The 26205-nt window shown below is 30.7% G+C and overlaps 3 protein-coding genes across 4 annotated transcripts; 2 read left to right on the top strand and 1 right to left on the bottom strand.

Annotated features, from left to right (window-relative positions):
- Positions 1-69: 69 nt before the first annotated feature.
- On the bottom strand, positions 70-8231 carry Rbp1 (RNA-binding protein 1). The gene is made up of 6 exons (XM_074123412.1): positions 8071-8231; positions 7853-7911; positions 7624-7777; positions 7373-7549; positions 1890-2015; positions 70-1250 (listed from the first exon to the last, which is right to left on the bottom strand). The coding sequence occupies exons 2-6, from the start codon at positions 7905-7907 to the stop codon at positions 1217-1219; spliced, it is 546 nt and encodes a 181-aa protein (XP_073979513.1). The 5' UTR covers positions 7908-7911; positions 8071-8231; the 3' UTR covers positions 70-1216.
- RnrL (Ribonucleoside diphosphate reductase large subunit) lies at positions 2059-25157 on the top strand. 2 transcript variants are annotated; one of them, XM_074123375.1, is made up of 15 exons: positions 2059-2627; positions 8985-9073; positions 9307-9484; positions 9962-10122; positions 10554-10756; positions 11810-12035; positions 12472-12561; positions 13725-13876; positions 21078-21279; positions 21493-21642; positions 21753-21974; positions 22294-22506; positions 23737-23832; positions 24469-24657; positions 24751-25157. In XM_074123375.1, exons 3-15 carry the CDS (start codon positions 9319-9321, stop codon positions 24961-24963), a joined length of 2283 nt encoding a protein of 760 aa, XP_073979476.1. In that variant the 5' UTR covers positions 2059-2627; positions 8985-9073; positions 9307-9318; the 3' UTR covers positions 24964-25157. The 2 variants fall into 2 exon arrangements, with proteins under 2 accessions (XP_073979476.1, XP_073979475.1); XM_074123374.1 differs by lacking the exon at positions 2059-2627 and adding an exon at positions 8584-8909.
- LOC141451756 (uncharacterized) lies at positions 15541-20803 on the top strand. Its single transcript, XM_074123404.1, has 5 exons — positions 15541-16151; positions 17387-17592; positions 17683-17841; positions 18805-18975; positions 19064-20803. The coding sequence occupies exons 1-5, from the start codon at positions 15876-15878 to the stop codon at positions 19467-19469; spliced, it is 1218 nt and encodes a 405-aa protein (XP_073979505.1). The 5' UTR covers positions 15541-15875; the 3' UTR covers positions 19470-20803.
- Positions 25158-26205: the final 1048 nt, after the last annotated feature.

The raw sequence follows: 26205 nt of genomic DNA, 5'->3' as shown, positions 1-26205 counted from the left end.
GCAGGATAACAAGAAAAAGTGAAGAAAAATGGATAGATGGAATAAAACCAAAACAAACACAGATATGGATAGATTATTCAAAGCTATATATATTTAAAAGCTAAACAGAATAAGCATTAATAAAATTACAAAGACTAGTGGTCTCGGAAGTCTTCTTTTTTTAAAATTAGATAATAACATCGCTTTGTCATTCTGTTTAATGATTTCGTTAGAATTCAAGTATCAAGAACTATATGTTTTTTTTTTTTTTTGCACAAAGATTGCACAAATTAATAAGAGAATTTTATCATAGTTATCCGTGATTTTGCATTCGTATAGATTTTTTTTTTTTTAAGGAACATATTACTTCCTTGTAAATTCGAATTAGTTATATTTTAAAATCATGTTTATAAACAGCAACGTCATTGTGAAAAAATTTTACACAATTTATTTTATTTAAACTACTGGTTAAATTTTTATTCAAAACTTTTTGATAAGTTACGAAGAAAAACAAAAAAAATAACACACCATCTTTTTATACAATATTTCTGCAACTCTGAACTCAGTAATGATTATACTTTAACTCACTGTTAAAAAAATAAAAAATAAAGATAGGTACCAATTTTTCAACTTCTAGTGTAAGATATCTTTTTTTATAAAACGATTTTCCTCCATGGTTAAAAAATAAATAAAATTCTATTATTAACGAACGAAAAATTGTTATCCTTTTTCATTTTTTTTGTATAAGAATTTTTTTTAATATCAATTCTAATTATGTTGGTACACAATAAAAAATCTATGTTAAAAGTAATTTACATACGTATACATTAGGAGCAATAAGATGAAAACCTATTTTTTGCTGAGTAAAGATTCAAATTTATCAGTTTTAAAGATGTATCTAATAATTAAAAAAAAGTAATGAATATAATATGTAAAATATATATTGAATAAAAATATAAATTATAAAGAAGAAAATAATATATCAGTCCTATACTTTAAATAAGTAGGACTGATTTATGTAATTGTTAAATCTTCCAGTTTGTGAAAGAAAATTTTGTTTTTTTCGCCCAAAAAATAAAAGTGTAATGTTAAAAAAAAAAAACAGTAAAAATTGGTAAAAAAAAACTGAAATATGACTTTGTTTTATAGGGGGGGGACTTACATCATAGACTTTAGTTTGCTCAAAAAAGAAGAATAGGATGATAAAGGGGAATAAAGTTTTCCAATTTTCTCTTCTTTAGTTTCCATTTCGATCTTTGGATTCACGTTCCCTAGATAAAAGAAAAAAAAAAATTATTAATTACTTATTTTCAATTTAATTTTAGATAAATTAGGCAATTAACTGTGAGATCCTCCACTAATAAGACCTAGACGGGGGCTACAATACGCTCTCCCTCTCTCTTACTCACACCCTACAACTCTCTCTAACAGGCGCAACTTTCGACAAATGAATTTTTATTTTATTTTTTTCAGAAATTAAGTCTTTGGAATGTGTACATATATACATATATGTATAAAATGAAGTAGGGCATCGCTGATGTTATGGATTTTCTTTCACATCATTTTATGTTAACACGGATGGTGGACAAAAATCTAAAACTGGGCAGTAAGTTTCAGAAGAAATATGCAATGACGGATAAGATCTTTATGTCCAGATTGTAGATCCAACATTCTTTTGACGTAACAGGAAAAAACGCAGACTGTAGTTACACCTTATCCTTTACATTGAACTTTAATTTATTGATTTTGCTGGTCTTTTTTTTAGACAATTAAACACTATTATTCAATAGTCGTCTTCATATAATTTTGAAGAAGACCTACATTAAAGTAACGAAATACGATTCAAATAAACATGATTTCCTTTACCTCCTAATTAAATTTTGTTTAAATAATTTTAAACCATAACTAACCTTGATCGAGATTTAGAATTGGATCTGGACTTTCTGTCACGTGATCTTGATCGTGATCTAGAATGTGACCGACTTCTTGACCTTCTCTCACGTGATCTTGAACGAGATCTTGATCTTGAATATGACCTGTCAACAACAATTTAAATATAAAAATAAAGTTAAAATTGTTTTAATAATTGAATAATAATAATTGAAAAGAATAATTAGATTGTAGACAAAAAATAATAATAATAATAATAAAAGTAGACAGAGAAGGTTGGAATTATTAGCAGAATTCAATCAATTTATTTTTTTAGAAATCTAAAAAGACTTCAAAGAGCAACATTACTATTTCCTTAAATTGAACTGAAATGCGCCTTTCTAAACTGCGTCAGTATTAAATTTAAGTACATTAAAAATGTAGGAAGAAAAAAATATAAAATTGATAAAGAATCGAAATGATTTCATATGTGTGAAATTAAGTGACCATTTGATTTTTTTTTTTTGTTTAAATAGAAACCGACATAATTATATGGCCCATGGAAATCATGATGAGATGATATAAAAAGCTCCAATTTAATGATCGTTAAACGACAAGGTGCTAAACTCATACAAATTGAATTCACGTGTTTGAAGACCAGCTGCTCTGGATCTCATTCAACAAGAACATGAGAAAAAGTCATAAGATGACGTTCTCTCGTTATGACGTATAACTGTGACGAATTAAGCTGATTGCTTTTGCTTCCTCCAAAACGAACGGTAAGCATTTAATAACATTGGACTTTATTTAACCATCACCATATTAGAGTGTAATCCCGTACGAGGAAAAACAGCCACTACCTACTAGCTAGCTTATCCAGGGTAACAAAAAAAAAAAAAAAAAAACGATACAATAATTAGCACTTAAAAATTAAAAATCTTGGATTACAGTTGTTTTAAAATATAAATTTTTTCGAAGGCATCAGTGAATGTCGGGTCCTCTTAATACTGCACATCAAAGGGTAGCCAGTTTGTTCCAGTAATTAGAGCGTTAATCAAAGGAAGAATTTTATGTTCGTTTCCGGAAATGAAATAAGGCTGGCCTACTTTTACTTTTATATATTTGTACCAACCCGTTCTTCCGGCAGCACTACGGCTAACAAATTAAAGCTGATAAAAGTAAGAGTGGAATTTTTAGCTTGAGAAAGGCTGTGGAAAACCGTACTGAAGACGGACAAGTTTTTTTATTTAAACTAAAGTATTTTTTAAGTACTACATGGCAGAACAAATCCAATTTTAAACGCACCCAACACAATTCAATTTTCACCTAACCTATTAAATCAGCAAAAGAGTGAATCCCAGAACTATAGAACTGGTTAGCTCACTGGAAAAATGCAAAGAAGCAAAGAGTCAAGACGAAGGCGTTTAATTTGATTGGGACGGGTAACTCGGATGCTACAAAACCACAAGCAGGTCGTTAAAGTAAACAGTCGACAATGATCAATCTTCAGGTAACAAATGTAATCCAAAATAATGCTTAACTTTTATGACTGATAAATGCTCATAAGAAATATTTCACACTGAACGCTTTTCTGAACTTCATTTGATCCAATTTCTGATTTTGATTTTCACCAGCATACAGAGTCGGTGATTTTAGCTACATTCTATATATAATTGATTTTAATTCCACATTATTATTTTTGAATATTCTGACAAACCACCATTCACTCAAAGGCGAGCCTATCTAGAATTTATACTATACATCAATCGTTGAAGAAAAAGAAGCAGGCCATTAAAAACGGAAACAATGTCAGTTACATCCGGCCACTGTTAACCCAGCCACCAAATGCCAAAAAATTCGTAATTATAATTATTAATAATCATGCAAATATTTATTTGGATAAATATTTGTTAATTCCAAAAAATGGACGGACAAAGGCTTTTAGAAACACAAAAGAACTAACTGCAACGAAATTAGTAGAGAAGGGTCTATACAACCCCACCATTTTTAAAGCTGGTTAGGAAATCGCAAAAGTAATGAAATTTTCTAATAATACAAACTATTAAAATAATAGAAATAAATAAAACATACATGAAAATAAAAATAAAATAAAACTTAACATAATAATAATGTTTGAAACAACATTATCTGTTGTTTTTATTATATGAGAGACTCACATTGTTCTCACTTGAGTGCGATTGGGATCTACGAGATTCTCTGAGAGGAGACACACTTCGAGAGAGCAGAAGAAGGCATGTGCGATTGAGTAGGTAGTTCACGAAGTTGTTGGAAGTTGGCTCGTTCGTCACAATGTTGTTACTCATCTAGGCGCAAACCTGGGTGATATTGTTTTGTGCAACTAGGAAGGATTCTCGTCTACATCACCATGGACGAAGATCGACGAAGTGCGAGCAGTAGTCCTGGTCGAGGGAGAAGCAGAAGCAGGGAACATTAGGGTGTTGTTCCCCTGCCGAAGCAAACTTTCTTTATTTTCTATCTCCCTCTCTCTCTTTGTCTATCTGTCTCTCATTGTGTGTAATATTTTTTTTTTTCTTACATCATTTGAAGCTGGACGATGGTTCAGGCCAAACGTTCAGGGAATTTATTTGTTGAAGAACGAAGAAGTAGATGGTGGCCAGCCCCCTTTCTCTTTATTGCACTATTTTTTCGGAGATAGGCGCAGAGACGTTCGCAGATGTCCTCCCCTCTAAAACTACCTGTCCATCTCCTCATCCTCTGAATCTCTCTCTTTCGCAATAGTACTGCTAGATTTTATCCTTAAATGATTTTTAACAGATATTCTTATATCCATTGACCTATTGATTATTCATGAAACTAGTTCAGGCAAGTGAATATAAAAATAGCTGTAAGCCGATTCCACACAGTGACTCCTATATTCAAGCGAGTTTGATACGTAAATGTATAAGAAAACGCGGCCATTAGATTTTGATCAAAATCCCTTAAAATCCCGTGGGGAGATGTGGAACGATCAACAACTTCATCAGGAACGTTGGAGATTAACCAGGCAACCTAGCAATATAACAAGCATTCAAACATGGCCAGTTTCGCAACGTTTATCTTTTGGAATTGCTTAATGAGTTATCAACTGTCAAAAGTAGTGATTTGTGATATGATCTATAGTGTATAGTGTAGCTCACATTCGAATCTTTTCTAGGTACTTGGATGTCTAACTGGACATTGAAGTTCAAAATGGGATGTAGAAATAGGAGCATTTAGCTTACGGAGGTAGAAATACCCATCATCATATGTATAGATTGCTTAACTACAAGGAAACTAGTTAATATTGGTAACACTGTGTGGAATTGCTTTTTAACAAAACAGACTAGCGAAAGCATCCATTGTTTTGCTTACACGTTTATTATTCCCCTTTTTCTGACGTAATTAACAACCCCCAAATTCTCTTGCTTATACAAACATATTTGTCTATAAGGACATCAAAATTAGCATCGGAGCAGTGTATAAAGAGAAATGAGAGAGATGGACAGGTACAGTGGCGACGCCGAAGCCGAAGTCTCGAGACCAGTGTGTGTGCGTAGCGTGCTGGCTGTGAGTTCGACGGAGAGCGGAACTAGCAGAAGACGACGAAGTTCGACGACGAACAGTGACACCGACAGAGTAACACAACCCGAAGTATGAGAACAACTTTACTAGCCGCATTCCCTACAAACCATACAGCTCTATTTATTATTAAATATATTATTTTTTTTTTAATTGATTTTATTTTATTAACACTCTTATAATTTTATTTCATTTTTTGTTTTTTATTTCCCTCATTTATATTTTATTTTTTGGTTAATTTTTATTTTTTTTATTTTAAAGCTATTCATTGTTTAAAAAAACCATCACCTCCTTCTTAATAGTACATTTATGTATTCATAAATGTATGAAATAAAAATAACGAAAACAAAAAATAAATAAATATGTATGAAAAAATCAAATCAAAATAAAAACTCAATTAACAATACCATAACAGTAATAACTACCAAGAAACTCTTACGCTTTCCTTTATCTTACACAAATTTATTAGAAAAATCAATTTTCAAAGTGATCTACTTTTGAAAATGTGGTTAGACCAGTTGCAGGATAATAAGTTTGCTTTTTTGAGTCATAACAAGCATCTTTCTTGTATCCCTGACCGGTTTCGGACTTTTATGCTAGACTTTTCATCAAAACTAGATTAAGATTGTTGAGATTTTGATTTCATTTATGTTGATGATTATTCATGATTATTGATATCAATAATGCACTTTATCTGTATTGGCGATTCACAAATGCTGAACAGAACTCGTGGTTAAGTAATGTTCTTCAAACTCAGAATTTAGTCAAGTATTTACTTCTCAAGAATATTCGGCAGGATATAATACCGTACCATTCTATTAACTGGCACTTTACGAGTGACTAAATTTAAATGAAAATTTAAACGAAATTTCCCAACGAATTTCCACTTGAATGAAAAAAAAAAAAGTGGCACTTTCGGCCACAGCTATCACTTTAAAACATTCCACATATTTCAATTAATAGTCCTTTGGAAAGTACAAAAATCAATCCTCCTTAGAATCCTGAATCAAATTTTCTTTAAAAAAAAAGTTCCAAAGAAAATTTGTACGCAATAAGTTTGTGGGATTTTCATTTTTGAGGCACACAATGAAAATAATTTGATCCATCGACAGCAAAATGAAAGTTATCTGTGAGAGGTTCTTGATAGTAAAATATAAATTAAAATAAGGGGAAAGTATACATATCAGTGGTCTAGTGGTTAATTTTCTGGCTTATATAGAAAATAAATTACAAAATATTAACGTTTTTAATTAATTGAAAATACAAATAACTAAAAATTTAAAATTCCAAAAAGGTCGAAAAATGTTTTGTCATTTAATTAAACCATAATACCACCAATATTAAATAATAATAATTAAAAAAAACATCAAAGGCAAATGGGTGCTTTTATGTTTTTATTTTTAAAAAATCAGTTGTTCACCCTCCATAGCTTACTCTTACTGCGGTTAAGGAATTAAGTTTTCTGGAACTTAAGAAAAGATAGCTAACTTGAAATTATTTAAGTTTCAATGAAACCATATTTGAAAAAATACTACGACTTCGGTGAAACGGTACTCAGGATAGTTTAAAACTTGATATTTAATTTTTGTTTAATATTTAAAAGGCGAGAAGTCCATGTATCAGAAGCAGACTAAGATATCAAAATTATACATTAATTGTGAGGTAAAAAAATTGGGAATCTTTTAAAATTGTAACATAACGAGGTGTGTATAACCAAAACTTTTGCACGAAAGACATTCAATTATTTATAGTATATGGCGGGGATAAAAATCATCCCTTAAGATATTGTGCAAAGTGAGCTTACGGTTGTGGAAAATATTTTGCCTCTCTACAAAATAATTTACAATACACACATTTGCCCTTTATTAAAAAAAATAAGACGGGGGAAAAAATGTTGAAAAATAAACTGAATTCTTCTTCGTAAAAAAATTATTATCAAAAGTACCTTTTATTACGTGAAGAACGCTTATTGTATCTCGAACAATCTCTTGCATAATGGCCCCTTTCACCACATTCGTAGCACTTGTCCTCCGGATGGAAAGGGCGCCCGCGTCTTACATTACCACGCCGGCTTCGAGCCCCGTTTGACATTTCCACTCTTACTCGTCGACCGCATACATTCCTTAAAAATAAAGAAATGTTTAGACTTTACTTCAAAACTTTTATAGAACTAACAAATGAATTATAAAAAATTACCTCCCATCCAAGCCCCTTACGGCATCTTCTGCGTCACGAGCATCTTCGAATTCAACAAACGCAAATCCAGGCGGGTTTCGAGCGATCCAAACACTTCTAATGGGTCCGTAATATGAAAATGCATCTTCTAAATCTTGCTTATTGGCAGCACTTCCTGTAAAACCATAAATTTATTTTTAATAAAAATCTTAAAGGATAACATGAAAATAAATTAATAGTCAAATCTTACCTAAATCACCTATATATATTTTACACTCAGGATTAGAATCTCTATACCTCGACATTGGTCTAAAAGAGAAATAAATTAATATAAAATTATGAAAAGAAACTCTAGAAGATTAAAGTACCGCCTAAATTCTTTTTTTTAACAAGCACACCGCATACACAATTGTAATTTCAATAAAATATGTAAAGTTGAACAGAGAGAAAATAAAACTGCTTACTTACTTTCTTTTCTTGTTAAAAGATATGTTTAAGATTATAAGAAGGTATCTCAAATGTTAAATTTTTCCTAAACTATCCGATGAAAACTGACGCCAAACTACTACTTAGAACAAAATGGTGACTGGTCAATGCGCATCTAAAGCGTCTCTTCAAACAATAAACAATCAATGCCAATGGTGGGGTGACCGTCAATAAACTGCTGGAATAATCAAAGAGCTTTTCAAAAATGAGTCTAATTTTACATTTTTTTAAAGTGTTTTTTTTTAAAGGAAATATTGGTTATATTTTGTTATTTTATGGGTATTTAAAAATCAATAACAGAGAACAAATAATTTAACATTTGTGAGTACTATGGTGTTATGGCATGTTTCATAAGAAATACCCCATACTTCATTTCTCTTTTGAAGATACCAATATTTTTTTTTGTCCCGTACCTACACAAATTAATTTTGTTTGTGGTGCCTTAACATAAAAATCATTCCAGCCGAGCTGGTTATAACCTCTACTCTTAACTAATGTTTTTGAGCGGGAGGAACCAATTACGATCCCAAGGTACCCAAGTCTAGCACTAAATGTCCAATCGGATCGTATTATGACTTTAAGTTCTAGAGTGAATTCCCGCTCATATTGTACAAGCTTAACAATACAGGCTAAATATATTTAGTTATAGCTGTTATAACCAAATTTCACTTTTGTTTGAGTTACATTCCTCATTAGATTTTATAAGAAGTGCTCTTATTTTTGTGATAGTTTAAAAAAAAGTATTTTCTTCACCAAAATGGTTTCTGAATCAAATAAAAATGATAGTCATATTAAGAGCAGGCTCTTTGTAATTAAACGAGGTATGTCTTATATGTATTACATGATTGTATAGACCTAAAATACACTCTTATTTTACATTCAAGATTGTTTCTTAGGGGGCCGAAAAGAAGATGTGCATTTCGATAAAATTACCTCAAGGATTCATAAACTTTGTTATGGACTCAATTCAGATTACATTGACCCAGTAAGTTGCTTACCCAGTTTAATACAATATTTTTATATTTTATTGATTGAAACAGTAAAAAAATATAAAAATAACTCGTATTATAAATGAATAAATATCGTTTATAAATCACTGAAATACTTAACAATTACCGGAGAAATTATCTTCCTTCACGATTAGAAATTTTACTTCTTTTACCCCTTTATTTTCAGTCAAATTTAGCTTAAGAAGTTTTAAATGTGTAATCGTTATAGGTTGAGATAACTATGAAAGTAATAAGTGGACTATACCCTGGAGTCACAACCGTGGAATTGGATAATTTAGCTGCGGAGACTGCTGCTACAATGACTACCAAACATCCGGATTTTGCTATATTGGCAGCTAGAATTGCAATTTCTAATTTACACAAAGAGACCAAAAAGACATTTAGTGGTTAGTAGAATAACGTAATAGGTATTACATTATGTCTCCTTCTTAATTAATACAGAACGGTCTTAACAGTTGTTTTAGATTGGTTGCATAAAAAGCAATTTTCAACTCCTAAACGCTTTATTTTTCTTAACAAATTTCGGATCAATCCAGACTGAGGCATCAGTTTTAACATATTTCTACAAAACAGACAAATGGTTTAATTGGTACATGTACAAATATGTATAAACTGATGATGCGACTGGGGTGGTACAAAACGATTTAGAGAAAATTTAGAAGAAACCGTTAAAAATTGCTATTTTATAATATAACCTAGCAAATGCTTAAGATCAGAGTACAGTACCCTAGTTATAATAGAATTAAAATTATTTTTGTTTTCATTATTTTTATTCTTTTTCCTTTCTGTAAAAGTTTTTTTGTTTAATATTAATCTGACTACTCACGATATTAAAAATATTATGAACCAATACTTTGTTTCAGATGTTGTTCACGACTTGTTTACATTCAAAAAATTTAAGACTGGAGAGTCTAGGCCTTTGATTTCTGATACTCATCATAAAATTGTTATGGATAATGCAGATCGACTCAACTCAGCAATCATTTACGATAGGGATTTTAACTACAATTATTTTGGCTTTAAGGTATAAGGCAAAATCTAATTTTTTTTTATACTTGTAGGTACGTTATTTATGCCGAGTTTAAAGGCAATTTTTAGAGCCATTCTGTCAAAAAACTAAGTAAAGTGAAACATTATCCTAGTAAAGTGGTATTTTCGATTAAGTTATTTTATTCACTAAGTTTCTGTCAATATGTTTGGCGGGACCAAATCTACAGTTTCAGCTTCCTGCATATTTTTGCTTTTGAGATATTTTGTTCACTTACAATCATTTTCTATAAACCACTTTTTCTGTCTCAGGAAAGCTTAAAAATAATATTTCCTGTAAAAACTGAATTTTGAAAATTTAGCATGATCTCTTATCAATAGTAAGAGAAAGTTAAATGAAAAAATTAGTGGAGATATTGCTAATGAAACTTCTGATTGTTTTAAGTATTTATTTCTTTTTTTTTTTAGACATTGGAACGTTCATATTTATTAAAAATCCATGATAAAGTAGTGGAACGCCCTCAGCATATGTTGATGAGGGTTGCTGTGGGTATTCACGGCGATGATATTGACGCAGCCATAGAGACTTACAATCTGATGTCGGAAGGTTACTTCACGCATGCATCACCTACGATGTTCAATGCAGCTACACCCAAGCCACAGTTGTCTAGGTGAGTATAAGATATCTTTTCATACTCCCAAGATAATTATCCCTTTTAATCGTATGGATTTATTGAATGGGTATTTGGATACCCGGTGGCTAATACGTATAGTTAATCTTTCAACAGTTTTGTTGATAGTAATTGAATATCAGTCTCATATTCTTGATCGATTTCTTTTTGATAAGAAGCTGTGATAAATATTTGTAAAGGTAAAAGATCTATTGTGGTTCCCTTCAGTGTTCGTGTATTTAGTCGTCGTTGTAACTGTGTATATTGTGCAAGTGTGAGAGAAGAGCTAGTGTTTGTGGGTTTGATTTTCTTACATCAACTACTTCCGCAGATCTTATTTACATTGTGTGTTAGAGAAAAGGATGGCATTGAAACATGTATCCTAAGGCCAAGATCCCCGAAGAAGTGGCTGGCCTACTTACATATCAACAATGAATAGAGTGCATATATGTAGCTTAGTTCTGTTTCATAAACATTAAAAAACACATCTTTTCATTCCCATCTGCGTTCTGCAGTTTCTACTCGTATGTTTATGAGCTGATACTGATAGTGACTATAATTTGTATTTATAATAGCATAATTATTATTGCTAGGTGATTAAGACAGTATTCATTAGTTTTAAATATGGAGTGGAAGAATGAAGAGTCAAACTACTCAATTGAAATTTTATAAAAATATGCTAGCTTTAAAATTTTGAACCTGGTGAAGGAAAAACCTGTGAGTAAAATCCGTTAAGGTTAACGCCAAACTCTCCCAATTTTTTCCAAAAAATAGTATTCCGTTTATTAATCAGGATATATTTATTTTGTACTTTATTATTATCATTTAATAATAATAAATGTGTATTTAAAAACACTCAGATATCGCAAATAGAAAACTTCGGTTTCCTGAAATATTAAGGCAGTAATGATATATAATAATTTAAAGTTTAAAGAAAATTGTTCTCAAACTAGTTTTTACAAGTTTTACTAGTAGTGCAATTTTTATTACAGTGAAAAAAAAACATTAATGACTATTTCACAATTAAATTAAACAATTTTTCTATTTCTACAGCTGTTTCTTGGTGGCCATGCGTGAAGATTCTATTGAAGGTATTTACGACACTTTAAAACAAACGGCTTTGATCTCCAAAACTGCTGGTGGAATAGGTGTCCATGTACATTGTATCAGAGCAAAGGGTACATTTATTGCTGGAACAAATGGTGTTTCAAACGGATTGGTTCCAATGTTGAGAGTGTTCAATAATACAGCAAAATATGTGGACCAAGGTGGAAATAAGGTGAGAAATACTTCAGTTTCTATAAAATAATAAAACTCTACTATGAGACTACGAAATTATAACAAAAGTCTCTAAATTTTTATCCTCCTAATCAATATGTGTATATCCAAGACCTTTGCTCTTTCTCATTATCTCTTCAATCTCCATAATCCACTTTTTAAGTGATAAAAATGAAAAATATAGAGCTTCGAAGTTTGTTGAACTAACTATGTAGCACCTAATATTGAAAGGTACATCATGTAATGTCTCATCTATAGCTTCAGTTACAGAATAAGATTTTCACTATTTCCAGAAGTAAAGTTAATCATTTTGTCGATGTGTGGGGAAAACCCCAGACTTATGTACACCTTGGTTACATATCCTAGTTGTATCATTTTGAAATTTTCAAAGAGAGTTATTTTTCTATAAATAAACGTGAATAAAAATCTATTTTCAGAGACCAGGGGCATTTGCAATTTATTTAGAGCCATGGCATGCAGATTTATTAGAATTTCTGGATTTAAGGAAAAATACTGGAAAAGAAGAGGTTTGTCTTCAACATTGTTGTTCACTTTATTTGTTTAATAATACTGTTCGATTAAAATTAATACATACTAGTTTTCTATTTCTAATGTTGGCTTTTTACCGGAAATGCTTGTTTCGAGGCCCGGAAGTAGTATGAAAAAGAAGTTACTCTCCTTGAGATTCACTCTTGTAAATTGAGTGAATGCACGGAAATTCAAACATGAAAAATCGTAGAAAGTTCATATTTCTTATTCAACAATCGTAATATTTGTTACAAATGATCTATATAATTTTATTTTCCTCTTTGTTTTCCTCACCAAGATTGCATATGTTATTCCTTAAAGTTTTAAGTTTGATTAATTACGTATGCCTCTGGCAGATGGATGTTTGTCCATGTCTGAATATTGAACCTGGTTCCTTTAATTTGGAAGAGCAAAACTCAGAACATTTAGGGAAAATAAATTGCACTATAAATCTGTCTTAAGATTTTCTCCGCTCTTATTGGATCTTTCCTAGATGACCTGAAAGAGTGGTTCCTCCATCAGATTGACTGAAGTTTGAATCAATTGAAACAATTACGTAGGAAGTATATTTCATTTAACTTTTCCACTGTAAAACCTATCACTTTTTATTTTTTTATTTTTGTTATTATTACATTGTGTTCAAGGCCATCGCTTTTTGCAGTTGAATATAAATATTTCAATCCGATCGCAGGGAGGCTATACTGGTGTGTAGTGGAACTAAGCCAGTTGCTGAAAGTACTGTAGGCATTACTCGTAAAGTCTCTACTTCCACAGCCTCTTTATTTCTATGCTAACTTCTGATGGATAAGTTTGGGCTCCTAGAGAACTTGCGAAAAGGTGCTCCATCGCCAGAGCTTATTATATGCTGTGTCACAAAATCTTCCGTCTCTGTTCACGAATTTCCTCTCGTGAGCCTTGCGTTCTCGACTTTTTATTATAAAATCGTAGGGAGGTTATACCGGTATTTAATAGTATATAAAGGAAAATGTATTTTTACGAATGTATGTTGGGAACATGCTTTTCTCAAATGAGATTCTAATTCCGTATACTTTTTAGAAGCCAGTAAGTTTTTAATTTAAATTACTGTAACAAAAAGTTGCGTGAATGTGTGAGAACTGTTTTTGATGTTTTGTTGATTTCTTTTTTTAAAATTTTTTTATAGGTAAGAGCTAGAGATCTTTTCTATGCATTATGGATTCCTGATCTTTTTATGGAACGAGTTGAGTCAAATGGTGTATGGTCGTTGATGTGTCCACATGTGTCGCCAGGCTTAGCAGATGTTTGGGGCGAGGAGTTCAACAAACTTTATATTAAGTAAGTGTATTATTGTAAAGTTGTTATTACTTTTTTATTTGAAATCCGCCAACAAAATTGTTGGCAACATATTTTGGTGATGGTAGTATTCTCAGTGAAGTTAATGTAATTTTTGTGGTGCTAAGTTAGTGATGTTTGTGATACAGAAAATAAGTTAAACTGATATCCTTTTAAAATGAGGTTTTGCACCAAAACTAAATGAAAATTGTACTATAGATAATGAGGTTTGGCTCGCAGTGCTGAATTAAATATCGATGATTAAAAAAAAGGGTGCCTCGATGGATAAAATCAACGAAAACTATACTGTTAAAATATAAATTTACTCTAAGAGAGATTACGAAAGTATTTTCATAATATAATTTGAAAGCAACTGAACAACTAAGAAAAAGTAGGACGAAACCAAATTATATTTAATAATGATTAAATAAATGGACCTAAAGTATAAACTAAATTACGAATTGGCAGCATAAATAATATTAATGATTACACGAAACAATTTATATATTTTTGCAAGAGATAAACTAGTTTGAAAATGGTTAGTATGCAGAATTATAATTTTCTTAGTTTTTGTCTTTTACTGAGAAAATATTTCGAAAAGATCTATTGGCAGTAAATTGAATGAGTCACTCCTTAAAGGAGTATAAGTAAGGAAAAGTTGGCGTAATTGTGATACCAAGTTTAAATATTTCTGTTTAAGCTGAGATTAGCTTTGTGTATAACTTCACCTTCATGTAGCAGCAACTGGCTACCCGACAATTCTAAGCAATTTTCAAATTTCCTGAAGTTCTGAGGAGTTCCTTGCTTTAATATGATTGAATCAGATTTCAATAAAATTGAATGACGATTAATTTCATCAGTTATGGCTGTGGTTTTCTGGGATGTAAAAAGAGATATTTTTTTAAAGAACGCTTTGCTAATGGTGAAACAGTAAGTGGCAAATACTTCTTCCGTTCTGTGGACTGGATGATAAGATTTGGACAAAAGGCCAGGGGAGAAAAAAATTCTTTCATCTGGACAATGCTCCTTTACACAAAATTGCTTTGGAAATTAATGACTTAAAAAAGTGTCGGATCAGACGAAGAGGATGGCAGACGCTGATTGATTCGGCACACCTTCCAAAATCGCATTTTAGGTGTGGAATCTTTAATTGGAAACATTTTTGGACAACATTGAACTAATACGTAGAAAAAGAAATGCTATTTAGAACTTGAAAAGTTTCACTTCACCCTTGTAAGAACTTAAGTAGGAACCCTAATTTCATTTCCCACCTCTACACTATCGCCCTTTAAAAACATTTTCTTGGTTAAATGTTCCAAACAATAGAGTTAGATATACGTATAGTGGGTTACTGTTTTCGAAAAAATCTTAAAGTATAAAAAAAAATCTTTAAAAATACTAGTATTATTTATATATGTACATAGACGATTGTAAATTCTATTGTTTCAACTTTTATCTTTATCTACGACAAATAGATAATTATAATTAAGTAAAAATGCATAAATAATTTTGAATTTGTTTATATTTTTAGATTAGATAACACGTTTTTTTTTAAATTTGCTACTTTTTTTTCTTGATAAGTATTAAGATTTAAATTAAATACACATTGTTCCATAAAATAAATAGAAGTGGGAGTTAAATAATTATTGATAACTAAGTTTATATAAATATTTAATAAAGAGAAGGCCGATATCAGTAGCTTCCTCTACATTGGAATTGTGGAATTCTCGTTCAAAAAATTAGATATGACATTATCAAGTTCGTCAATATAGTTAGGTACGTGGCACGGAGAAGTAGAATTACACAGAATTACTTTGCTTCTAAATTATTTTTAGTGATGTTCTGTGAGTCAGCAGGAAACATCTTCTATTCATCTCTCGTAGTTTTATTCTCAAGGCCATAACTAATATCTTTGATCTTATTATCTCAAGTGAATAAAATAAATTGAAGTCTATAGTTTATTTTCTCTTGCTGGTTATTATTATCAATATTATTAATAATTATGGAAAACACCATTGATCCATTGTCAAACGATTTATTTGAAACTTTTTTAAAATTTGATCAATATAAAAACTCCATACTTAAAGTGAAAAAAATCAATTTTTCTCAATTATCAAAAGGTGAAAATTTTATCGCCGAAGCATATCGACTAGAAGTGCAATATTTACGCGGTGATGGTGTCACAGTTACTAAATATTATTTTTTGAAGTTGGCTCCGACAACACCATTAAAGCGGAAATACGTCGACGATCTTGGTTTAATGCATAAAGAAATTAGGGTAAGTAATAGAATATAATGTAATAATGTACTTTAAAATTCAGGGCTTCTTAAATTTTCTGATATGTTAATAATTCGATAGAAAAGTGAAATCTGGTGAGAACATGAATTTCTCATATTTCTTTTTCTTAAGATTTTCTTTAATTCTATTTCAGTGTAATGTACAGTAAAGAGAATACCTATCTCCACCTCTATATTTCGAAATTACGCGAACCTAAGCGTGAAAGACTCTATTTTGCCGACCAGTTTTTCTTATTCTTACATTGCCTTCCATTCTCACTTCGTGGCCGTTGTGTACCACTTGTCGAGTCTCCATAATTTGCCATCCTGAATCTTATTTAGTTCGTCTTTAATTGCCATATTACTAATGCAATATCTCTTAGTTTTTTCCTAGGATACTTCTAAGAATGTGCATTTCCGTTGTTCTTATTTTGCTGGCTTGCCTAGCAAGTAGTGTCCAACATTCAGCACCGTGGAGAAGCACCGACAGCACCGGCTTGGCGTCAAGGCTCAACTCCCACGTTCCAATCAGAATAGTAAGACACCCTTTAATCTTCTTTATTATATTCAACATCTCTTTGTTACGGCTAGCTGGTCTTGCTCCGTTAAATTGCTCACCAGCCCTGTTTTATTGACGTAACTGCTTTTTCCAGTTGTCATTTGTCGGTTAGTACAATAGATACCTATGTTATATCCTCAGAACATGGATTTAAGTAGTCACCCTGCTTGACTCTTTGTAGGTTTTAGAAACATTCAGATTCCCCTCCACTGAGACTTACTTTGCAATTATTCCTGCTACACCCATTTAATGGCGTGCATTAGATTGTCTGGTATTTCCTTGCATTTCAGAGCTAACCCACCTAGGGACTGAGTGGAATACAGCCTGTAGATCCAAGAAAGTCAGATATTTGTTTTTATTTCTGTTTTTAGTTTCTTTTGTACTATCAGCATTCTGCAAGAGAATATGTGGACGTAGATTTGTTTAGTCTGAAGGCTGCTAGTTTCTCTTCTAACTCTTCTTCCACCAATATCCTAAGACTTACAATACCCTAGCATATTGTAATACTATATTCTACACAGATCTGTAATTAATGCAAGGCCGATATGTTGCCTTTCTCATGTAAGGGATTAAAATGTCTGAATGAATATTTAAGAAGCTCTCAATTTAGAACTTAGAATTAAATACTATTCAAGCCCTATAGGATAATACATTCTTTACTTTTGTTATATTTAAAGGTGTATATCGAACTGTTACCACAAATGGAACAGTTAGCACACTCAGTAGGTGATTACACAGAACTATTATGGCCGGTTTGTGTTGGTACACAATATTACGATCTACTGTTAATGGAAGATTTAATTTCACAAGGATATCATAAATGTGATAAAAGAATAGGTTTGGATTTGGAACATTCACTTTTAGTACTGAAAGCGATTGCAAAGTAAGAGATATGTGTAGTTTATATTTTGTATCTTTGTTTTGTCAAGTAAAAAAAATTGTTACAAAACTATTTAAAAATACTTTGGTCTAGGTTTCATGCAATAACTGTAGTATTAAAAGACAAAATGTTAATAGATTTGAAAAATTTTGAACCATTTGGTTTTACTCAAGAAAATGAAGACTTGTTTAAAGTTATAAAGAGTAGAATGAAAATTACTGCAGAGTTAATGAAAAACTGGGGAAATGAATGGTAAAAATTATTATTTATAATTTTTTCAGTAAAGTAACAATTCTAAATTTTAGAAACATCCACACTAACCGCTTTCAAAAAAATATTGCACCATCAATGATAAAAGTTAAAGGATTTAAGTTTCAGTTTATTTATGTTAAACTAACTGTAAATATATAGTATGTAGCTAGTTATTTCGATGGGGAAGGGAAGCAGCGATTAAAGTTGTTAAATAATGAGTTGTCTTTAACATGAATAAAGACACACTCAACAAGATCTCCTCCAAAACTGATCTCAAGATCTCCTTAGTATAAAAAGTGCATTGAATCAGTCTTATATAAAGATCAAAAGTGACCTAAACACAATGCTTGTTGCATTCTCCAAGCACTATAACAAGATGTAACGCCACTGTGTCCTCGACCAGCTAACTCAAAATTGTGCCTTTTACCCTACAACGTCTCATTATCAATCTACGATCATTTTTGTCACAGACAAAGTCTTGGCATTGTTGAATCTTTGCCACTTGTTAATTGTGACATTGGTAGCCTTCGACATGGTCGATAGATGTGAACAACTGACTACGTTATTTAGTTATGCGCAGGTAAATTGATTGCGTGGAAACTTTTTGTCCTAAGTCTTTTATGGAATTATCCCTAATAGTAGCTGAAGGATGAAGTATTTCTCATTGTCAGAGGCGCTTAATGGGCTGGGCATTGGTTACCTACTCTAGGACGTCTATTCCCAAAACTTCGAGATGGATGCCTTCCACATTTCTGACCAAAGTAAGCACGATTAAATTTTGTGATTACCAATATTCCTGTATATATAAACTTTTTTAATTATTTTTGTCCCAATTCGATATCATTTAATACTTAAGCGTACACGCTTAAAGCCTCTAACTTTATTGCTTCTGTGGTGCAATTTTTTATTTAGTTACTTATAATTTTTTTTTTTAAATCCCGATGGATTATTTGTTTATTATAGGCAGAATTTACAAAAATCAATGGAAGAAAATGTCGACGTGGGCCATCAAATGATAAATAACTCTTGTAAATTGAATGCAAATAATTTCAATGTAGTCTTACATGGCGACTTATGGACTAGTAATATTTTATTTAAACGTTGTGCTTTTACTGGTAATCTTTGCGGTGTAAAGTAAGTCGAATTAAATAAAAAAAATTCTTAACATAAAGGCAGATATAAAATTTATTCTAAAAGCAAAATAATGACTTAAACTTTACAGATTTTTAGACTATCAAGAAGTGCATTACAATTCTTTTGCAATTGATTTACAATATTTTTTAAATACTAGCGTACAAGGAAATATCAGAAAAGAATACTATAATGATTTAATGGCCGCATATCGTAAATCCTTAATTGATGCTTTTAAATTATTACGCCATGAACCGCAAAATCTGCCCACATTAGACGAAATATTTGTGGAAATGGAAAAGAAAAAAGTTTTTGGCATTATTGTTAGTTTATTTTTGCTGCATTTAATGCAAGCAAAACCAGAAGAGGCTATTGACTTAGAAGATTGGTTGGAAAATAATGAAGTGGATGCTATTACAGATTCCAAACATTTTGAGCTTAAAGCGAAAGAGATACTGGAACCATTTTTAAATGTTGATTTAAAATGTTTTATTTGATTATTATGTTGTATTAAATTTAGTTTGATATTTTAATATTTTAGTATAATATTTCATATATTATATATAGGAAGACTCCTATATATACTTTTTATCATATGATTAGTTCGGAATATTGTTTTTTTGTATGTTGCGCACTGCGACCTTCACAGATCTAATGTGGCTCTTATTGCTGTTGCTAAGCGAGACTTATTTAGCAGCACCTCCTCCAGATAGAGTTATCTGAGAAATCTCAATACGTTGGAAAGACCTAAACTGGTGCCCTCTCCTCTTTTAACTATCCAAGCATCCAGATATTAATTGAATGACATCATCGCTGTCGTCTAAAGCATTCTACTCATTTCTCAAAAGAATGTGCTGTCGCTTCCACATTCTCAGTAGGCCCATCTTTTTCAGTGTCCTCCGAGTCGAAAATACTATCTTGGAGTAGCCTTGAAGGCTCTTATTCATGGAAGGGTTCAGGCCTCATCAAATACTATTAGGCAGACGTAATTTTTACTAATAACATGTAAGAGCTACTGATTAAAAGTAATAAATAACTCTTATCAATTGAATTTTTTCAACTAACTAAACATTCCAGAATTAGTTATTAGTTGAAACCCTACAATTGGTAATTGAAGATATTAGACTACAAATTAAACTAAAATTCAGTATTTACGTATATATATATAGTCCTCGATTAAATTATTAGAATAGGAGTGCCTAATAAATTTAATAATAATAAAAAGAAAAGGGATTATTAGCTAAGTGGATAGCGAATACTGGTTCTATCATGGAGATCACAGGTACGAATCCAGCTACTGGCCCTTAGATTTTCTCAACCTAGGAGCTTCTCAAAGCTCACTCTCCGAAGGCTATAAAAAAAAAAAAGCTCCGGGCGCCAATAACCTCAGTTGTTGACGCACCTTAAATAAATAATAATGTTACAACTAAAAAAAAAAGTCATTAGATAGCATCTCCTACTAAATACACGTAAGATCCTGTGAGTGCCTATGAAAAAACCTGTTTGTTTACTTGGTAATGTTTCCATAAGGCTAACAACGTTAAAAGACATAAGTTGCAACAAATTTGACTTTGTAACAGGAGTGCATACTGTCGCAGAAGCTCACCGGGTCTTATGTGACCAGTAGGTTTTGAACTTTTTTTAAAAAAATTATGCTACTCTACTTTTTTTTTCGCTTACTGATAAAGTAAGTTTTTCGTTTTTATTTTTACTCTTGACAAAGATAATAAAACTATGTATATTTTCTGTTAATGTAGAAATTTATTTTATAAAAACTGAATTATAAAGTAAAATATGTACATGAATAAATAAATGCATTTAGATATTTCAAGTTTACTGTCCCGAGATAATAGCAATTATTTCTTGCACAATAGTTTTGTTTTTGTATTATATCGTAAAGAGATTACAAAGATGCTATATGTAATCATAATTTCATGAACATGTTTGTATAAGGGTAAGTGAAAATTTAATATCTTTTCATTATAGTTTAATAATTTACAAAATATAGTTATAAAGGTTGTTGCAATACATAAAATAAATTTTTCAAAATAAGTTATAAAAATTCCAGAATACTTAATTTTGTTTCTTTAATTTTTTTAATTTAGATACGAACAAGACGGACGATTTGTTCGCCAAGTAGATGCTAGAACCGTTTGGAGTGCTATAATTGATTCACAAGTGGAAACTGGAGTACCGTATATGTTATACAAAGATTCATGTAATCGTAAATCAAATCAACAAAATTTGGGAACTATTAAATGTAGCAATTTATGTACGGAAATTGTTGAATATACTTCACCGGATGAGGTGAGCCATAAATAAATATATACATTTTGTGAATTTCTTTTTTGTTTAATGAATCTAAGTTATTTTATAGCTGGTTTTATTTATTCTATAGTCTGTTATTTTCAACCAAATCTTCTTTAAAATTTGGCAATAAAAGACACTTAGAAAATTAGAGACAGAAAGGAGACGAGAAAGTAAGTCTTGTGATTTATAATTGGATTTTTCATTTTACAGGTAGCTGTTTGTAATTTAGCATCAATAGCATTAAACAAATATATGAATCCAAATAGAAGTTATGATTTTAAAAAATTGAAAGAAGTAACCAAAATTGTTACAAAGAATCTCAACAAAATCATTGATGTTAACTATTATCCCATAGTTGAGGTAATAATTAATTTTGTCAATTTACTGTAATTTAGTTATTAAAAATTTTGCCTTTTTTATATTAAGTTAGAAATTATTTTGTTAGTTGAAATTTTATTGTTAATAAATAGGCGAGGAGATCAAATATGTTGCACAGACCGATCGGTATTGGTGTACAAGGACTGGCTGATCTTTTTATCCAGATGAGGATACCATTTGAAAGTGAACGCGCTCAAGAGTTGAACAAACAGATCTTCGAAACAATATATTATGGAGCTTTAGAAGCTAGCTGTGAACTTGCACAAATACATGGAACTTATGATTCTTATGAAGGTTCACCGGCTAGTAAAGGGGTAATAAGAATTTGTGTAACACAGTTTTGATATCATCTGTAAAGTAAAATAGTCAATGTGACATCATCATTTTAATTTTTTATGTTTTTGAAACATAAATGTTTTTTCGATTAAATTAACAATAGTATTTAATCCCTTAGGATTTAAGGCCATTTTCATGGTATAAAAATCGTGAAGCATTAAAAGTTCTCGAAAACAGTAAAGCTTATTTTTAAATAGATTGTCCGCTTAATCATTTTTTCTATGGCCAAGTTTATCTAATTATACTTTGCATAACTTATCCACGGTTCATCTCTATCCTTTTTTTTTTTTTTGTCAGATATTACAGTATGACATGTGGAATGTAACACCAACCACACTCTGGGACTGGACTGCTTTGAAGCGAAAAATTGCCGAACATGGTCTGAGAAATTCCTTGCTACTAGCACCAATGCCTACAGCTTCTACAGCGCAGATACTTGGCAACAATGAATCATTTGAACCGTTTACTACAAATATGTACACAAGAAGGGTCTTATCTGGAGAATTTCAAGTAATTCGTTTGACTTTATTTATTACTTATCTAGTAGTGATCATATATATGACCATATCGTTATCGTTAATTTAACAGAGTTAAAATTTATTGTATAGAGAAAATAGCCTAACTATAATTGCGTATTTCCAGAGATAATCATTTAGTTGTCCGCGAATTTCCCTAAACCATTCGCGTTGATCTAAGTATTCATAAAAATAGTTGTAACTTTTTGAAAAACAAAGAAATTTTTGTCGTTTTTTATTTTGAGAATTTTTTACATCACATTTTTTTTTAAATTTGGTGACATCTGAAGCCATTAGCGCTCCGAAGCCTTTTCAATGCACTGTCAGCTTCTGAAAAGCATTCTCTTATAACAATCAAACACCATGTATTCTAAGTGTCTCGGGAAAAAAGAAAAAGATATAAGGACTTTCAGATAAAAACGAAATCGGGATTTCCCATTCTGAGACCAAGAACGATCTGGTGTCTGATTTGTCGATTTCAATGAGTTTTTAAATATATTTGTAATTCATAAAATGTAATTTAGCTGTGATGAAGGCTAGATCGTCTAATCTAAGAATCTGTTCTTTCACTTGAATTTGCAGTTAGATTAAGAAATTCTTATTACTTTTTTATGAACTCTTATCTACATCAATAGCACCAGCACTCATTTTTCCAATAATTTTGTTTGAATTAACGACTGTCTTATTTTCAATTAATCGGATGAGTGCTATTTTTTCTAATAGAATCGAGACGTGAGTTAAAAATTAACTCAAAATACTGAAGAAAAATGATCACTCAAAAGATATTTAAAAGGATAATTTCCTTTTTAGAAGAACATTCAAAGGATTGAAGGAAGAAATATAATTATTTATTAAGTTTATAATTTTAGCATTCATTATTTTATATTTTAATTTATTATATTTTCTTACGTAAATTTCTTCTTCTTTCTTGGCCTTTTGATATTTAAAATATTTACAATTAAATTTTTATTGTTATATTATTATTCATAATTACAGCTGACAAGATAGAATAAACTAACAGTATTGTCAGCTGATGTAGTCGAATTAATGGAAGTGGATTTGTTAGGGTGATGAGATTGTCAATGATATTATCACGATTTATTTAATTTAAATTTAGGCACTTAAATTAGCTCATTCTACAACATGATTTATGTCCTTCAAGTAATGAAGCTGAATACAGTTTTCCAATATTCTAAACATTGCGGTCTTCGTAATTGTTTTGCAGGTAGTAAATCACCATCTGCTCAGAGATTTAGTAGATTTGAAAATCTGGAATGAAGATATGAAGAATGAATTAATCAAAAACAATGGCTCTGTTCAGGTAAACTTAATTCACTACTTAAACTATTTAGATTCAAAATAGTTATTTGTTTAGCCTAAATTGACAATGCTAGGATGAAGTATTATTTGCTGTTTAGTGATTTTATTTTGATAAAAATGGAAAACTAGTGGAATACAGTGACAAAATAATTCAGTTGAATTGTAACTGAGGAAAAGGAATCTTATGAGTGGATTTTTTATGTAGTTGGCTGCCTCATTGGCTACACATTATTATCAGTGAAATCATAACAGATATTTTTACATGCACATTTTTGGGTTCGTTAATTCATTGTAACGAAATAAATACTTAATATCAAACAATTCCGAGGCTATAATGGGGGGGAAATAACTCGAAAAGGAAGTGCTTGTACAGCCAAATAAAAAAAAAATGAACCTTACCCAGATTAAGTACTACAATTTGTTTCGTAACTTGATTTACTTTGATAAAAGTATGATAGTAATTTTAATTAACTTTCAAGCGCTAATAACCTCAGCTGTTGATGCGCTAAAAAAAAAAAAAAAAAAAAAAAAATTAACTTTCAAGGTACCCAACGCTCCAAAATTGTCTGTCCTCTTAAAAAGTAAGAATTTTTCCTGTTTGAATAGAATAATTCTTCAAAACTTTATTTTGTTGTAGAACATCAAAGGAATTCCGGATGATTTAAAAGCTATTTACAAAACAGTGTGGGAAATTTCACAGAAAACTATATTAAAAATGGCAGCAGATAGAGGAGCATTTATCGATCAATCACAATCCTTAAATGTACATATTGCTGAACCAAATTATGGAAAATTAACTTCTATGCATTTCTACGGGTGGAAACTTGTAAGAACTTGTTGATTCTTTCTAGAGAGAGACACATTATAAAAGTTATTAATTTTGTTTTTGAGATTTGTATTAAAATTGTTACAATTTTAGGGACTGAAAACTGGAATGTACTATTTGCGGACAAAACCGGCCGCTCAAGCTATACAATTCACTGTTGATAAATCCAAAACCAAAGAAACCGTTGAAAATGGCAAGAAAATTGAAAAAAATGTTAGTCAAAGTGATACTACGGCAGCGTTCAACATGGCTGCAATGGTTTGTTCGTTAGAAAATAAAGACGATTGTGTAATGTGTGGATCATGATTTAGTTTTTAGTTAATTTAATTTTAAATTGACTTTTTCAAACGGGCATTTCATGCATTTTGCAGCTAACATTTCATACAAAATCATAAAAGAACTCTTATTTCTAAAATGAAAGTTACAATTTTTTTCGTGTTATGTTTTTGTTTTTTATAATTTCTAGGTTCACTGAATTAAATATATACTTAGAGAAAAAATTTTTTTTTTTGTTTTTGCAAAATTCCAACATTCATCATCTATTAATATTCTTCCAAGCTTTCTCCCTATCGTAAACACTATACAGATTCACTGTTCTACGCCACTCCAGATAAATCTATGGATGAAGGGACTCACGATTATTTTTTTCAAAAGCTATTAATAAGTACTCCTGCTTCTTCTGCCTCTGGTTCCTGAAGAAATGGCGTCTGCTGGCGTGTCTCCTCTTCTCAATGTGCAGTTGTTCGAACTTTAATTATTACCATTTGTTAGAATATTATGGTTTAATTATTAAGGTATTCAGTAATCTTTGGATCTCGAATTAATAAAAAAATATCAGATTTTTTTTTTATTTTAAAATAAGTTAGTCATTCATTTACTTTCAAGGTACCCAACATTCAAAAATTGTATCTTGGAAAGTAAAAATTTTTCCTGTTTCAATAGAAACGTTATTGTATTGTAGAACACCAAAGGAATCCGGATGATTTAAAAGCTAATTATAAAAAAGTGTAATTAATACCTTAATTGTACTTAATATCTTAATTTTACTTTAAACGTCTGTTTCAGAGGATACTTATGTTTGTTTTAATGATAACTATACTCAGTACAAATTATGCTGGATTCTAGCTGTTAAACAAATTATTCAAGTCGAAGAATTTTTTTTTTAATTTAATTTCATTTTATTTATTTTGTAATTTACAATCTGTGTACATGGTATACAATAGTAAATATGGAGAGAGTGATGAACTGGAGTTGGCCTTGGTCAGTTGCAGTGAACAGACGTACTTGTTAGTGCTCTATGTTTTTTGTGTTTTTCCTATGTTTAGTCAATAGTTTTGAACTTAATTTCGGTGAAAAAATAAGTGCTTTGATTTGTTTTTCTTTTTCATTGATTATCTAAAAGTAAATTATTAATTTAAAATAACAAAATAAAGAAAAAACTTTATAATTAAGCTTATATTGGTTTGGTGTGTGTTTACTTGATCTTCGAACTATGAGTTTAGACAAAGATAATGTCTCTGGTGTTAGTGGTAGTGGAATTGATATAAA

This window comes from Rhodnius prolixus, unplaced genomic scaffold, assembly GCF_049639745.1.
Source record: "Rhodnius prolixus isolate KJV_2025 unplaced genomic scaffold, Rpr scaffold_14, whole genome shotgun sequence".
Classification (NCBI taxonomy): Eukaryota; Metazoa; Arthropoda; class Insecta; order Hemiptera; family Reduviidae; genus Rhodnius; species Rhodnius prolixus.
The sequence above is the reverse complement of the archived record's forward strand: the minus strand, read 5'-3'. Positions and strand labels throughout refer to the sequence as shown.